This window comes from Schistocerca cancellata, chromosome 2 (assembly GCF_023864275.1).
Source record: "Schistocerca cancellata isolate TAMUIC-IGC-003103 chromosome 2, iqSchCanc2.1, whole genome shotgun sequence".
In the NCBI taxonomy this organism is placed as follows: domain Eukaryota; kingdom Metazoa; phylum Arthropoda; class Insecta; order Orthoptera; family Acrididae; genus Schistocerca; species Schistocerca cancellata.
The window spans coordinates 858,654,279-858,670,869 of record NC_064627.1 but is presented as its reverse complement, the minus strand read 5'-3'; the positions used below and the strand labels follow the sequence as shown (position 1 = coordinate 858,670,869).

The following is a 16,591-nucleotide window of genomic DNA, read 5'->3' as shown; positions in this document are numbered from 1 at the left end:
ACGCTCAAACTGCACTGTTCGCCGCGGGGCATGATGGGAATAATTATGCGCATGTATGGTTTGGTTCAGCGACGAAGCCCACATTGATTTGGATGGGTTCGTCAATAAGCAAAACTGGTGCGTTTGGGAGACAGAGAATCCGCATTTCGCGATCGAGAAGTCTCTTAACTCTCGACAGGTGACTGTGCGGTGTGCACTGTTCAGTCACGGAAGAATCGGTGCGATATTCGTGGATGGCACGGTGACTACCGAACGGTATATGAAGGTTTTGGAAGATGACTTCATCCCCATTATCCAAAGTGACCCCGATTTCGACAAGATGTGGTTCATGACAGACTGAGCTCGACCCCCACCGAAGCAAGAGTGTTTGTTTGATGTCCTGCAACAGCACTTTGGGAACCGCATTCTGGCTCTGGGGTACCCAGAGGCCACTGGCATGGCCCTTGATTGCCCGCCATGTTCTCCGAATCTAAACACATGCGACTCCTTTTTGTGGGGCTGTACTGAAGACAAGGTGTACTGCAATGACCCCAAAACCATTGCTGAGCTGGAAACAGATATTCAGGAGGTCATCGACAGCAACGATTTTCCGACACTTCAGCGGTCATGCAGAATTTAGCTATTCGTCTGCGCCACATCATCGCCAATGATGGCAGGCATATCGAACATGTCAATCTAAATCCGCATATCTGCAGTGACGTTTACATGTTGAATAAAGTGCGTACACGGCGTAGTTTGTAACTAATTTACGATTTTTTCATATCTTTCAATAATTGTCACACTATAAGATCGCGGCCTTGCGGACAATGTGAAATATAATTGAGTTTAGGAAAGTGTAAGCTGGTTTGCTAAATGTTAATATTATTTGTCACTGAGAAAAAATTATATGTTGACCGATAAGAAAAATTAGTAACTCTGAGTGTAATTCCTGTGTGCATACGCAATACCACACCACATCACTGTACAGTTTGTAATTTCATCTCCTTAAAACAACTGAATGTTTACTTTTGCCAATTTCTTGTGTTCTTTGCTTACTGTGATAACAAAGGTTAATTTTCCAAAAACGTTAAAATTATGTACACTCCTGGAAATTGAAATAAGAACACCGTGAATTCATTGTCCCAGGAAGGGGAAACTTTATTGACACATTCCTGGGGTCAGATACATCACATGATCACACTGACAGAACCACAGGCACATAGACACAGGCAACAGAGCATGCACAATGTCGGCACTAGTACAGTGTATATCCACCTTTCGCAGCAATGCAGGCTGCTATTCTCCCATGGAGACGATCGTAGAGATGCTGGATGTAGTCCTGTGGAACGGCTTGCCATGCCATTTCCACCTGGCGCCTCAGTTGGACCAGCGTTCGTGCTGGACGTGCAGACCGCGTGAGACGACGCTTCATCCAGTCCCAAACGTGCTCAATGGGGGACAGATCCGGAGATCTTGCTGGCCAGGGTAGCTGACTTACACCTTCAAGAGCACGTTGGGTGGCACGGGATACATGCGGACGTGCATTGTCCTGTTGGAACAGCAAGTTCCCTTGCCGGTCTTGGAATGGTAGAACGATGGGTTCGATGACGGTTTGGATGTACCGTGCACTATTCAGTGTCCCCTCGACGATCACCAGTGGTGTACGGCCAGTGTAGGAGATCGCTCCCCACACCATGATGCCGGGTGTTGGCCCTGTGTGCCTCGGCCGTATGCAGTCCTGATTGTGGCGCTCACCTGCACGTCGCCAAACACGCATACGACCATCATTGGCACCAAGGCAGAAGCGACTCTCATCGCTGAAGACGACACGTCTCCATTCGTCCCTCCATTCACGCCTGTCGCGACACCACTGGAGGCGGGCTGCACGATGTTGGGGCGTGAGCGGAAGACGGCCTAACGGTGTGCGGGACCGTAGCCCAGCTTCATGGAGACGGTTGCGAATGGTCCTCGCCGATACCCCAGGAGCAACAGTGTCCCTAATTTGCTGGGAAGTGGCGGTGCGGTCCCCTACGGCACGGCGTAGGATCCTACGGTCTTGGCGTGCATCCGTGCGTCGCTGCGGTCCGGTCCCAGGTCGACGGGCACGGGCACCTTCCGCCGACCACTGGCGACAACATCGATGTACTGTGGAGACCTCACGCCCCACGTGTTGAGCAATTCGGCGGTACGTCCACCCGGCCTCCCGCATGCCCACTATACACCCTCGCTCAAAGTCCGTCAACTGCACATACGGTTCACGTCCACGCTGTCGCGGCATACTACCAGTGTTAAAGACTGCGATGGAGCTCCGTATGCCACGGCAAACTGGCTGACACTGACGGCGGCGGTGCACAAATGCTGCGCAGCTAGCGCCATTCGACGGCCAACACCGCGGTTCCTGGTGTGTCCGCTGTGCCGTGCGTGTGATCATTGCTTGTACAGCCCTCTCGCAGTGTCCGGAGCAAGTATGGTGGGTCTGACACACCGGTGTCAATGTGTTCTTTTTTCCATTTCCAGGAGTGTATTTTTTCACACTGTTGGGTTAAAGCGACACAGCAGAAACAGTGGTCTAAAGGTCTACGTTCTGCCTCTGCACTGGGACGACGAAATAACTTGACATTTTAAGTCTGTTTTTTGCTTTGAGAGGGCGAGACGCAGGTAGGGGTCTTACATGACCTGCTACATGGAGAATGGAATAGCAGTGATGACTTTTACGTAATAGTCAACTGCGATGGTTTATTCTGCGAGGATTTCCGTAAACACTGGCCTTACCCCTTCGAATTTGTATGTGGTTGATCCGCCGAAAGAACCTTTGTGTGCCATGTTCAACGGAAGAGGTAAAGGAGAAGAACAGAAGTGGTTTCTAGATCACGCTAAAAATTCTTCGCTGGGGGGAAAAGAAGACTCTTTAAAGAGGGCGGGACAAGTCCACAGAAGTCTGTGGGGATTGCGTGGGAAAATAGACAAGTTCATCGATTTAATAAACTATTTTTGCTGTACAGCTATTTCTCTGTTTCATTACTGAATTTCCCTAGTAGTTAGACAAGAAACGGATATACGTGTATGTTTGGTCGGCAAGGCCACGTATCTGCATTTGGTGTGTCCTTGCCACGTCACTTAAGCCCGTTTTACACGATCGACTTTCTGGTCAAAATCGACTACTCGAATGCGTGCGCCTTTAGTGGCCTCGTGTAAATCAGCAACCTACCGCGGCGCGAATGTCTGTACGACGTCAATGATCTATGGATTGTGTGTTGTTGTTGTGGTCTTCAGTCCAGAGACAGGTTTGATGCAGCTCTCCATGCTAATCTATCCTGTGCAAGCTCCTTCATCTCCCAGTATCTACTGCAACCTACATCCTTCTGAATCTGCTTAGTGTATTCATCTCTTGGTCTCCCTCTACGATTTTTACCCTCCACACTGCCCTCCAATGCTAAATTTGTGATCCCTTGATGCCTCAAAACATGTCCTATCAACCGATCCCTTCTTCTAGTCAAGTTGTGCCACAAACTTCTCTTCTCCCCAGTCCTATTCAATACCTCCTCATTAGTTACGTGATCGACCCACCTTATCTTCAGCATTCTTCTGTAGCACCACATTTCGAAAGCTTCTATTCTCTTCTTGTCCAAACTAGTTATCGTCCATGTTTCACTTCCATACATGGCTACACTTCATACAAATACTTTCAGAAATGACTTCCTGACACTTAAATCTATACTCGATGTTAACAAATTCCTCTTCTTGAGAAACGCTTTCCTTGCCATTGCCAGTCTACATTTTATATCCTCTCTACTTCGACCATCATCGGTTATTTTACTCCCTAAATAGCAAAACTCCTTTACTACTTCAAGTGTCTCATTTCCTAATCTAATTCCCTCAGCATCACCCGACTTAATTTGACTACATTCCATTATCCTCGTTTTGCTTTTGTTGATGTTCATCTTATATCCTCCTTTCAATACACTTTCCATTCCGTTCAACTGCTCTTCTAAGTCCTTTGCTGTCTCTGACAGAATTACAATGTCATCGGCGAACCTCAAAGTTTTTACTTCTTCTCCATGAATTTTAATACCTACTCCGAATTTTTCTTTTGTTTCCTTTACTGCTTGCTCAATATACAGATTGAATAACATCGGGGAGAGGCTACAACCCTGTCTCACTCCTTTCCCAACCACTGCTTCCCTTTCATGCCCCTCGACTCTTATAACTGCCATCTGGTTTCTGTACAAACTGTAAATAGCCTTTCACTCCCTGTATTTTACCCCTGCCACTTTCAGAATTTGAAAGAGAGTATTCCAGTTAACATTGTCAAAAGCGTTCTCTAAGTCTACAAATGCTAGAAACGTAGGTTTGCCTTTTCTTAATCTTTCTTCTAAGATAAGTCGTAAGGTCAGTATTGCCTCACGTGTTCCAACATTTCTACGGAATCCAAACTGATCTTCCCCGAGGTCGGCTTCTACCAGTTTTTCCATTCGTCTGTAAAGAATTCGCGTTAGTATTTTGCAGCTGTGACTTATTAAACTGATAGTTCGGTAATTTTCACATCTGTCAACACCTGCTTTCTTTGGGATTGGAATTATTATATTCTTCTTGAAGTCTGAGGGTATTTCGCCTGTCTCATACATCGTGCTCACCAGATGGTAGAGTTTTGTCATGACTGGCTCTCCCGAGGCCATCAGTAGTTCAAATGGAATGTTGTCTACTCCCGGGGCCTTGTTTCGACTCAGGTCTTTCAGTGCTCTGTCAAACTCTTCATGCAGTATCTTATCTCCCATTTCGTCTTCATCTACATCCTCTTCCATTTCCATAATATTGTCCTCAAGTACATCGCCCTTGTATAAATCCTCTATATACTTCTTCCACCTTTCTGCCTTCCCTTCTTTGCTTAGAACTGGGTTGCCATCTGAGCTCTTGATATTCATACAAGTGGTTCTCTTATCTCCAAAGGTCTCTTTAATTTTCCTGTAGGCAGTTATGGATTGTGCAGAGTTCTAAATTTCAAATTTCCGAGTATGCTGCGCATGCGCAGAGCCAAGGGACTATGGCGGCGTCTGCTAACATCGAAAGTTATAATCTACTAAGGTCGAGCTCACTCGTGTTACAGAAACGGATTACGTGCTTTCGTGTCGTCTTAATCTTTTTTTTTTTTGTGGCACAGTAAAAGGTTACACAAGTCCTGATATTTTTTCCTGCTCACTGGTGTTGTCCTACAAGAGAGACGAAATATCTGGAAGCAAAACGCAATTACGTTTTACAGAGAACAAAACCTGCACTATGCATGAGTAAGATCGTAAATAGATAAAAGTGTTTTAATGAAAATTATTTGAACTGTGAAAAAGTCTGAGTTATTGGACGAGAAAAATAATTTTCGTTGTTATTAGGCACTTAGCAAGAAAACAACAGAGAAAGGATAAAGCAATTTACTGCGTTTTACATATTGTCTAATGTGTTTGCAAGTATATTTTTTTCTCGAGCAAGTACATGTATATGTTCTGAAATGTTTGGATGACGCTTCTCCTATTCACTAATTTCTCAGGAATGTAGCGAATTTACCACACGACTTTTGTCAAGAACTTCCATTACGAATTCTGCTTTGTTCGTTAATAAATTCTGTCATTATTTCACGGTAAATGATGACAGCCAAACAGTTGCAGGATAAAGATTAAAATTCTAGACCACGGTTTCGGTATATGGCTCTGAGCACTATGGGACTTAACTACTGAGGTCATCAGTCCCCTAGAACTTAGAACTACTTAAACCTAACTAACCTAAGGACATCACACACATCCATGCCCGAGGCAGGATTCGAACCTGCGACCGTAGCGGTCACGCGGTTCCAAACTGACGCGCTTAGAACCGCACGGCCACTCCGGCCGGCGCGGTTTCGGTATATCTAAATACACATTCATCAGAAGTAAAATACCCTGAACAGGAAAACACTTTCATTAGCAAGAACTTAGCATCGGAAATGAGAAAGAAAAAACGCTATAGCTTAAGTAACCGCAAAATTACCAGAGTCTTACAGGCACAAAAACTTTTAGTCACTTACTAAAATTTCATCCTGCAATGGAGATTAGTAAAACAACTGTGCCAAAGGCGTCGTCAGTAGTTAAAACATCATCTCCATTTATACAACATGATTCTGTACAGAGGGTCGATGTTAACAGAGCTTAGCATCAGTACTTCGCCTATGAACTATCGTGACGAGGATGTGAAAGCCCTAAGGCAGACAGTTTCGCCGAGAGAGGGCACTTGTGGTATGTGCTAGACACTCGCGCTCATTAAAATCCATGGATACATACACATACGCATCAAAATTATTAAAAGTTGTGCTAATTCAAACCACCTCTCTTAATAAATAAAACACATCAGAACCATTTGAAAACATCTAGTAAAATAGAGAATATGAAAACCAATTTACCTGTGTCCTAGTGTCAAGCAGATGAAGCTTGCGCTACGGAACACATCTAACGAGAGGGGGCACTAGTGTTATGCGCGAGAATATCGCGTAACTTACTATCGAAAAACAACCAAAATGTTAAAGTAAAACGAAACCATCTGTCGTTGTGAATAAAAACATAAGTCAATTAATCACACATACACATAGAAAACCACAAACAGCAAACATCAAAAATGGCATCAACAGGCAAGACAACTAACTTCTAGTCAGCCAGACTGTATTACATTAAAGCAATGATGGGTTTGAAACTGTCTCTCGGCGAAACTGTCTGCCCTAGGGCTTTCACACCCTCGTCACGATAGTTCATATGTGAAGCACTGATGCTAAGCTCTGTTAACATCGACCCTCTGTCCATAATCATGTTGTATAAATGGAGATGATGTTTTAACTACTGACGACGCCTTTGGCACAATTGTTTTATTAATCTCCATTGCAGGATGTAATTTTAGTAAGTGACCAAACGTTTCTGTGCCTGTAATACTCTGGTAATTTTACGGTTACTTAAGCTATAGTGTTTTTCCTTCTCATTTCCGATGCTAAGTTTTTGCTAATGAAAGTGTCTTCCTGTTCAGGGTATTTTACTTCTGATGAAGGTATATTTAGATATACCAAAACCGTGATCAAGAATTTTAATAAATCTTTATCCTGCAACTGTTTTGGTTGTCATTTACTGTGAAGAATATCAACAGTTGCTGTTTCAGCCATGTCTAAAATCTTGATCTATCATTATTGTTTGTTCCTACATTTTGTTGCTTTAGTCCCCCTCATAACCCCACTTTCACTATTCAAATGCCAAACCGCACAGCAGACAGTTATCACAACACCAGAAATTTTGGCGCTGACGGGTAATCGGAAATGACCACTCAAAACAGACGAGAGTCAGTACGCGCATAAAACGCTAGGGGCGCCGCAGGAGACGCGTGTGTCTGGAGTAGCCAACTGAGACAAAGTCGATCGTGTAAAAGGGGGTTTAGGTCCACCTGTGCGCCGGTTACCAGTGGTATGAGGAGCAGAAGTAGAGTGGAGTGGTATGCTTACCGTTGGCGTGCAGCTGGCCCGCGTCTGCCAGGAACTTGTGGTGGCGCGCGTCGGTCGCGAAGAACCCGGGCAGCAGCTCCTGCGGGTAGTCGGGCGAGCTGCGGGCGTCCCGGCTCGCTGCCACGATCTTCTTCCGCATCTCCTCGCTGCCCTTCACCTGCTCCACTGCACACACCAAAACACAAAAGTTTCAGACTTCAAGAGGAATATAATAATTTCAATCCCAAAGAAAGCAGGTGTTGACAGAAGTGAAAATTACCGAACTACAGGGTGACACACGGGAGGCGGACGGTTCTGAACTGCGTAGTACCGAGGGCGCGGTGGTGGGAGACGTGGTCGTAGTGGGGATGGTTCTGATCCACACAAGACGCCATTTCATTTACTCACCAGGAAAGTACTTGCGATCGAACAAACAGATCTGTATGAACGTTTCGTTACAGGACCATTATGTACCTATGAATGTGCTGGTGTGTGTCGTTTTTCTGCAAAACTCTGCAGTCATGCTCTAAATATCACTGTAGATGTAATTGTAGACGCCATACGCAATGCAGCAATCTTAACTATAAATGTAAATGTGGAATGTCAATAAAATGCTCCGAGCAGAATGTCAATAAAATGCTCCGAGCAGAATGTCAATAAAATGCTCCGAGCAGAATGTCAATAAAATGCTCCGAGCAGAATGTCAATAAAATGCTCCGAGCAGAATGTCAATAAAATGCTCCGAGCAATACGAATGACTGCAAAACGCACTGTGAAGAAATGCAATCTGATCGCATGGCGTATTTGCACATTCTGTAATATCAGTGTTGAACGCCACGTCAGTGACACTTTTAAAGTTGTTCACTGGTTCACCAATATCGTAGCCAGCGTTCTGCCACGCGTAAAGAAGCATTGGTCTGTATACTCTCGCAGATAACTGATTGTAAATGACAGAATGCATATTCATGATAAAGAATCTGTCGCGCAATTTCGGCTGCATATTACTGGAACGTAGTTTAATGAAGTCCGTTATTCTCTTGGCATATATTTTATATTGCCTGAAGAAATACACAAAGAGGTTGTGCATAATTTGTAGTTTTAGGCGGAATGATTTTTAAATCTACATGTTTTCCGCCAGATGCTTCCAGTAGTACTCGTTCATCCTTATGTCCAGACCAGGAGTCACAAAGTACTAATGACTTTCTCGATAAATGTGGATTCAAAACTGACACAAAAAACGTCTTCAGATGTTTCGTCATCTTCCCACTCACACTTGCATCGACGACGACATTTGGAGGGCACCGCGTTTCTATTTCCCTTGACACGCGGGGTCCAAACTTTCCACTCGATTCTTGGAAGCAAATATAGAATTTGTCTTCAATCGTCCGTCCATTGATATAGCAACATCGATCGTGTAACTGTGTGTTACACAGTTAACTGATTGCAACATCGCGACAGTGTTTCTCTCCCCTTTCATGGATAGTGTTCTGTCACAAGAAAGTTCATAGTTGAACTGACTCTGATCACAGTTTCATACAGAACTAATATCGATGTTTTCTCTCGTGATATGCTCACTGACGTCAGCAACAAACGTTTGAGCTCTTTCAATCAGCTCTTCTTCTTCATCCTTATCTTTTCGTGCTTGGAGCATAGTGATACGGCGTGATGTTATCCTAAACTTCTTTTTCAAATTAGTAATAAATCCTAGTGAAGCTGTAAAGTTTGTACACCCGAGATTTCTGGCTACGTCCAATGCCCAATGTTGTAAATGCCAATAATGAACGGCGGAACCGCATTCTCGCGCTTCATCGAATTTCGCCATTACACGCTCCTTGATGATCTTGAACAGTAGTGTACGATTTCCTTTGAAAACTATTTCCTTCTCTTTTCTTTGCCACGTAATCCAGTATGTCTTTAATATTGCTTTTAGACTTCAGTTTAGGTTATCTTTTCAGAAGCTTGTCGTATGTGTCGAAACCTCTTACGTAATAATCATCGTACATATTCTCCAGTGTGTTGTCATCAAACGCCGTGATGATACTTGCAACTTAAACCTTCTTCTTGGGAGACGGTTGGTATTCACTGTCACTGCTTCCATCGCCTCTTCCCGCACTTGCCGTAGCACTACCGTTTGCAATGAGTTGTTCGTCATTATCATCCCTATCATCATCATCATTATGTGTTAGTGTTACAACAGTATCTGTTTCTAACTTATGCTCATATTTCTGCACTATAATAGATACCAGAAAACATGCGAATGATTCGTCTTCTACACCAATACCATCTTCACGAAGAAGGGTTCTTCGTAACTTCATCTCAACCAATCGCAATACATTAGCAGGATTGATTACCAATCGCCGAGCCATCTGACGCTTCAATACACAAATAATGTCACAAAACGCAACTTCAGAGGCACACTGCGCCGTCCCTGCTGGTCCCGACTGGCGTACCGGCAGGTCAGTGTACAATGCGGCCTCTAACGGACGACTGCAGAGTTTTGCAGATGCGGGAGGATCACTAGTGCAATAAGAGACCTTTACATTATTTCTCACACGATTTTGGTGTATTTGTGTTTGTTCGAGTCCAAGTACTTTCCTGGTCAGTCACTACGGAGCAGTGGGACTCGCAACGTCGAGTGTATGTCTATGACAGTTTCTTGAAAAGTGGTGAGTCTACCAGGTGTTCCGGTATAAAATGAGCGTTTTTTTGTGAAAATGAAACACTAATTTTGAACTGAAAAGTAAAAGCATTTTATTCAAAGTACTGACAATTGCTTTCTATACATTTTGACCACCTTTCTGGCAATTTGTGGACATCACGCCAATAGAAATGTTCGTCTTTTGAAGAAAACCAATCAGACACCCAATTTTCGACTTCTTAGTAGGAATCTAAGTGTTCCTCAGCCAATGCGTGTCCCATTGATGAAAACAAATGGCAGTCGGAAGGGGCCAAGTCTGGTGAATACGGCGGGTGGGGTAGCAGCTCCCCAGCCAAGTATTTTGATTGTATCCTGAACCAAACATGGTTCAAATGGCTTTGAGCACTATGGGATTTAACATCTGAGATCATCAGTCACCTAGAACTTAGAACTATTTAAACCTAACTAACCTAAGGACATCACACACACACCCATGCTTGAAATTTAGCGCGGGATCCAATGTGAGATGCTTATAATAGTTTTCAAAACGAAGCTTTGTCTCGAAACCTGGCAGAAAATCCAAAGAAATTCTGGTCGCATGTAAAGTAACATGCGACCAGAATCTCTTTGAATTTTCTGCCAGGTTTCGAGACAAAGCATCGTTTTGAAAACTATTATAAGCATCTCACATTGAATCCCGCGCTAAATTTCAAGCTTCCGTAAAAGATCGCAAATCTTCGAGATTTTGCGTTCGTTTGAAGTTGGCATGCTGTTTCCGTTGTATTCAATCGGTACATTGTGCAAGTAGTAAATGAAACCAAGAAGAAATTTGGGAATGGAATTGAAGTTCAGGTAAAAGAAACAAAAACTTTGTAGGTTTTCGATGATATTATGCTTCTGTCAGAGCCTAGGGACTTGGAAGGGCAGCAGAGCTGAATGGATTGTGTCTTGGGAAGAGCTTTGTAAGTTCGGTATCAGCAAAAGTGAAAACAAGTGTAATGGAATGTAGTCCAATTAGACCAAGCGAAGCTGGGTGAATTAAATTAGGAAATGAGACACAAAGTAGTAAATGAGTTTTGTTATTGGGGCAACAAACTGGTAATGGTCGAAGCAGAGAGGGTATAAACTGCAGTCTGGCAATAGCTGAATTGAAATGTTGGTGATATACAGTTCACGCAAGGAGAGAACAGAAACTTCTGAAATGTGGTGCAAAGGGAAATGCAGAGATTAAATGGGTACATGGAATAACTAATGAAGATATACTGAACCGAACTAGGGAAACAAGAAATTCATTGTACAACCTCACTAAAAGAAAAGATCGCTTGCTAGAACACATATTACATCAAGGAATCATCAATTTGATAATGGGCGGAAGTGTGTGGGGTAACATTTCAGAGGGAGACCTAGGTTTGACTATGAATACAGGGTGTTACAAAATAATGTTCACTATTTTGATTACGTATATTTCAGAAATGGGGATGGGTAGAAAGGTCACTTTGCGACCTTTTGTTCACACGCACTGTAAAGTTTTCTTTGTTTTTGTAGGTTAGTTATTGACTAAAGTGACCAGATTCCGGCACTGTATGGAACGGTTGACTTTTTTCTTTGGGGGTTTGTGAAGAACCTCAGTGGGAAACCTTCAGGAACTGCAAGCACAGATCAGAGCAGAAGCTGCACACGTTAATGAGTGCATGCTAGGATGGACACTGGACCATCCTGTAGAAACAGGTCCAAATGAAGAGGTTTCACAGGATATACTAGCGTCTATAGCTGCATCATATTATCTTCAGGCTAAAGATAACAACACAAACAGTCTACCACGTGGCTAAGTGGCTGTGATAGTCCATATTAAAATACCACAAAGTGGAGGGTCTGTCGAAGAAGCCTACCAGTAACAAACATAAGCCTTAATTTGACGAAAAAAAAAATGGCCGAGAACGTACGTCTGGAGCACAGAAGAGAATCGAAGGGTTTGAGAAGTGGTGCTACAGAAGGATGCCACAAAGAAACGAGCAGGTTATCAAAATCTGCGAGTAAGGAACACGTGGTAAAGGACAGGTTAATAAGAGGGGGTAACCACAAAAAAAAGAAAAAATCCGGAATAACATTTCTGCCATTAGGCGTGTGCAGCGCAACTCCTAGCCAGTTCAGTGCCGCCTGTGTTGTCGACCTGACTTGTTCTGTTAATCTGCAGTGACTGTTTTTGCTAGCGCTGTTTTGTGCTTGTTTCATTCTTTATGATGGCAAGATTCAGCGAACAACGCGCAGCTATGAAATTTTGTTTTCCAATCGGTTAAAATGCTGCTGAAACTGTCTTAATCTTGAGAACAGCTTACCAAGATAACACTATGGGAGAAACTCAAGTGTACGTGTGGTTTGCTCGATTTAAAAATGGCGACATGAAAGTGATGACAAACCTCATTCTGGACGTCCATCAGCTGCCCGAATCGCCTGAAGTATTGAAAAATTCGAGAGCTTGTACTCACAGACAATTAATCAACTGTCAGAAATTAATGAGTTATCTTGGAGCTCAGTTCAGCAAATTGTGGCAGGCAGGAGATTGGTTGTTCCACCACGACAACGCACCTGCACACACAGCCATCTGTTAGTTTTTGGCTAGAGATGGCATCGTTCCGCTGCCCCACACACCTTATTCGCCTGACCTGGCTCCGTGTGACTTTTCCGTATTTCCACACATGAGAAGGGCCATGGAAGGACACCGATTTGACAGCACAGAAGAAGAAAAAAACGATAGGAAAGAAAGGATGACTGCAAAAAATGTTTCGAACAATGGAAGCGCCAGTGGGACAAATGCATTAGTTGTATAGAGAGTATTTTGAAGAGGATAAGGTTGTTTTGTAAACAATTTGAAAATATATAGCTTTTAAAAAATAATTCCTGTTTTTGGGGGGTACCTCCTCGTTAGGACAAGTGTTAAGCCATCAAGGATTATCTTGTATGGTAGTTAAGGACTGCAGAGGGGAAAAACTGTAGCAGTAGACGGAAAGTGGAATGTATCCAACAAACAATTGATGTTGATGATCATGACGATGATGATGATCATATCATCATGACGATGATGATGATCATATCATCATGACGATGATGATGATCATATCATCATGACGATGATGATGATCATATCATCATGACGATGATGATGATCATATCATCATGACGATGATGATGATCATATCATCATGACGATGATCATATCATCATGACGATGATCATGATAATGATAATCAACATCAATTGTTTGTTGGATACATTCCACTTTCCGTCTACTGCTACAGTTTTTCCCCTCTGCAGTCCTTAACTACCATACAAGATAATCCCTGATGGCTTAACACTTGTTCTGATGATGATGATGATTGGTTTGTGGGGCGCTCAACTGCGCGGTTATCAGGGGCCATACAAATTTCATGAATGAAGATGAAATAATGAGGACAACACAAACCCCCAGTCATCTCTGACCCCGCTAGGAATCGAACCCGGGACCCTGTGCTCGGGAAGCGAGAACGCGACCACGAGACCACGAGACCACGAGCTGTGGACACAAGTGTGCGTAAGTGCTACTGTGAGATGGAGAGACAGGAAGTGGTAGCGGACGCCGTCTCCGATACTCACGGATGAAGTCGGCGGGGTTGTACTGCGGCATGACGGGCAGGCCGATGGCACCGAAGAAGTCGACGACGGCGCGCGCGGGCCCGTAGTAGGCGGTCTGGCCGGCGCACAGCAGCAGCAACTTGTCGAACAGCTGGAAGATCTGCGACGACGGCTGGTGCACCGCCACCACCACCGTCTTGCCCTCCGACACGGCGTACCGCTTCAGGCTCAGCATCAGGCTGTAGGCCGAGTGCGAGTCCAGGCCCGACGTCGGCTCCTGTACCACAACCACTTACCTTTATTCATTCATTTAGACAGTTGGTCACACTGAACACACTGTTACAACGTACAATCATGTTCAGAAAAAAAAAACACACAGAACATCCTGAACGACTAGAGATAGGACTTTCATATTCACACGACTTGTACTTTAGTATGTTCTGCAGAAATGATTAGCGTCCCAGTCACTTCAGTTCAGTTCAACATGTGACCCCGTTGCCTATTAGACACAGGGGACGCCATGGGCCCTGATAACTTTTACCATGTGTGATAAAATCGACACGTATAAGGCGCGAATGGCGTCCTGTGGCACATCTCTCCATGCTGCTTTGGTGGTCAGCATTGGCAAATGGTTCAAATGGCTCTAAGCACTATGGGACCTAACATCTGAGGTCATCAGAACTACTTAAACCTAACTAACCTAAGGACATCACATACATCCATGCCCGAGGCAGGATTCGAACCTGCGACTGTAGCAGCAGCGCGGTTCCGGACTGAAGCGCCTAGAACCGCTTGGCCACAGCGGTCGGCGGTCGGCATTTGGCCACAGTGCTGAACCCGTCGTTTCACAGTATCCCACACAGTTTCGATTGGTCACCGTATCCCACATATTTTCGATTGGCAACAAGTCTGGTGATCTGGTGGACCAGCGCTAAGGGCTGATATCCTGCGACACCAAGAAGGCACATCTTCGTGCAACAAAATGTGGTCGTGCATTGTCTTGCTGAAAAATTACGTCTGGGGTGTTTTGCAGAAAGGGTGTGGCTACTGCTCGCAGGACGTCATTCACGTACGCCACAGTGTCCTGGACACGCAACAACGATGATTTGTTGTTGTACCCAATAGCAACCCACGCCATGAGGCCACGAGTTAGAGTTGAATGTCTTCTGCGAATGCAGTCACTGTGATGCCGCTCCCCCTGGCTGTGGCGAACCAAAATGCGGCCACCGTTTACAAACAAACTGAACCTGGCTTCGTCCTAAAACACTATCTGATGCTACTCCTGTCGCCAGTGACGTTGTTCCATACACCATTGCCGTCTAGCATATTTCTGCATACTCGTCAAAAGGTAGGGGGACACCCGTGCACTGCCGAAACACTTCATCCCACACAAGCAGCAATTTCCCGGATGGATGCATCACATTCTCTCATGCCAATAATGCGCCGTCCTTCGAAGTCATTGATTTGACGCTACGATTCGTGCATACGTCTGCGAAGCATCTACATCTACGTGATTACTCTGCTATTCACAATGAAGTGCCTGGCAGAGGATTCAATGAACCACCTTCAAGCTGTCTCTCTACCGTTCCACTCTCGAACGGCGCGCGGGATAACGAGCACTTTAATTTTTCTGTGTGAGCCCTGATTTCTCTTATTTTATCGTGATTATCATTTTTCCCTATGTAGGTGGGTGCTAACCGAACTGGTGATTGAAATTTCATGAGAAGATCCCGTCGCAACGAAAAACGCCTTTATTTTAATAATCGCCTCTCCAATTCACTATCTCCCCTACTTCACGATAATACAAAACGAGCTGCCCTTCTTTGTACTTTTTCGGTGTCATCCGTCAGTCCCACCTGATGCGGATCCCGCACAGCAATACTCCAGAATAGGGCGGACAAGTGTGGTGTAAGCAGTCTCTACAGTAGACCTGGTGCACCTTCTAAGTGTTCTGACAATGAATCGCAGTCTTTGGTTTGCTCTACCCACAATATTATCTATGTGATCGTTCCAATTTGGGTTATTTGTAGTTTTAATCCTAAGTGTTTAGTTAAATTTGCATCCTTCAGATTTGTGCGACTTATCGCGTAATCGAAATTTAGCGGATTTCTTTTGGTACTCATGTGAATAACTTCACACTTTTCTTCATTCAGGGTCAATTTCCATTTTTCGCACCATACAGATATCTTATCTGAATCATTTTGCATTTAGTTTTGGTCATCTGATGACTTTCATTGACAGCATAATCTGCAAACAATCTAAGACGGCTAATGAGATTGTCTCCTATGTCGTTAATATAGATCAGGAACAATAGTGGGCCTATAACACTTCCTTGGGGAAGCCGGATATTATTTCTGTTTTACTCGATGACTTTCCGTCTATTACTATGAACTGTGACCTTTCTGACAGGAAATCACTCATTTCTGCAGAACATACTAATGTTCATGTGCTGTTAATAAGGGCTTCCAGCCTCTAGTCGTTCAAGGTATTCTGTTCTTTCTGAGCACGAGTGCATTATCAGATATCTTAACAGGAATATATTAGTGTTCTGTTCTCATACTTGTGCCACACTTCAGTCGTAACAAAAGAATGTCCATGCATACGTGACGACTTCCGATGCATAGAAAGAGGAACATCGCTTGCTCACTTTTTTTATTTTATTGGATAACCGGTTTCGACCTCTGAGTATCCTCAGATCAGTCTGGATCACTAAAAGGCAAAAACCGTCACCCAGTCCCAATTTCAGATTGTCTAACTGCTTCAAGGCGGCAACGAAAATATGATTTTCAATATTTAATATAATTGCTGAATGAAATCGCTTTCATAATCTGCTTATTAAAGGGTACAGTCTTGTGCTAAGGTAGTGCATAATAAGGCAGGTATTAAAG

At 44.0% G+C, this 16,591-nt stretch overlaps 1 protein-coding gene across 1 annotated transcript in view; it reads right to left on the bottom strand.

Annotated features, from left to right (window-relative positions):
* The window catches only part of LOC126159383 (uncharacterized), a 100,217-nt gene that overhangs the window by 50,403 nt on the left and 33,223 nt on the right, over nucleotides 1-16,591 (bottom strand). The window contains exons 5-6 of the mRNA XM_049916511.1: nucleotides 13,725-13,980; nucleotides 7,478-7,642 (exon numbers count right to left, since the gene is read on the bottom strand). Of these exons, the coding sequence (XP_049772468.1) occupies nucleotides 7,478-7,642; nucleotides 13,725-13,980 (421 nt within the window). The remainder of the gene's footprint in view (nucleotides 1-7,477; nucleotides 7,643-13,724; nucleotides 13,981-16,591) is intronic.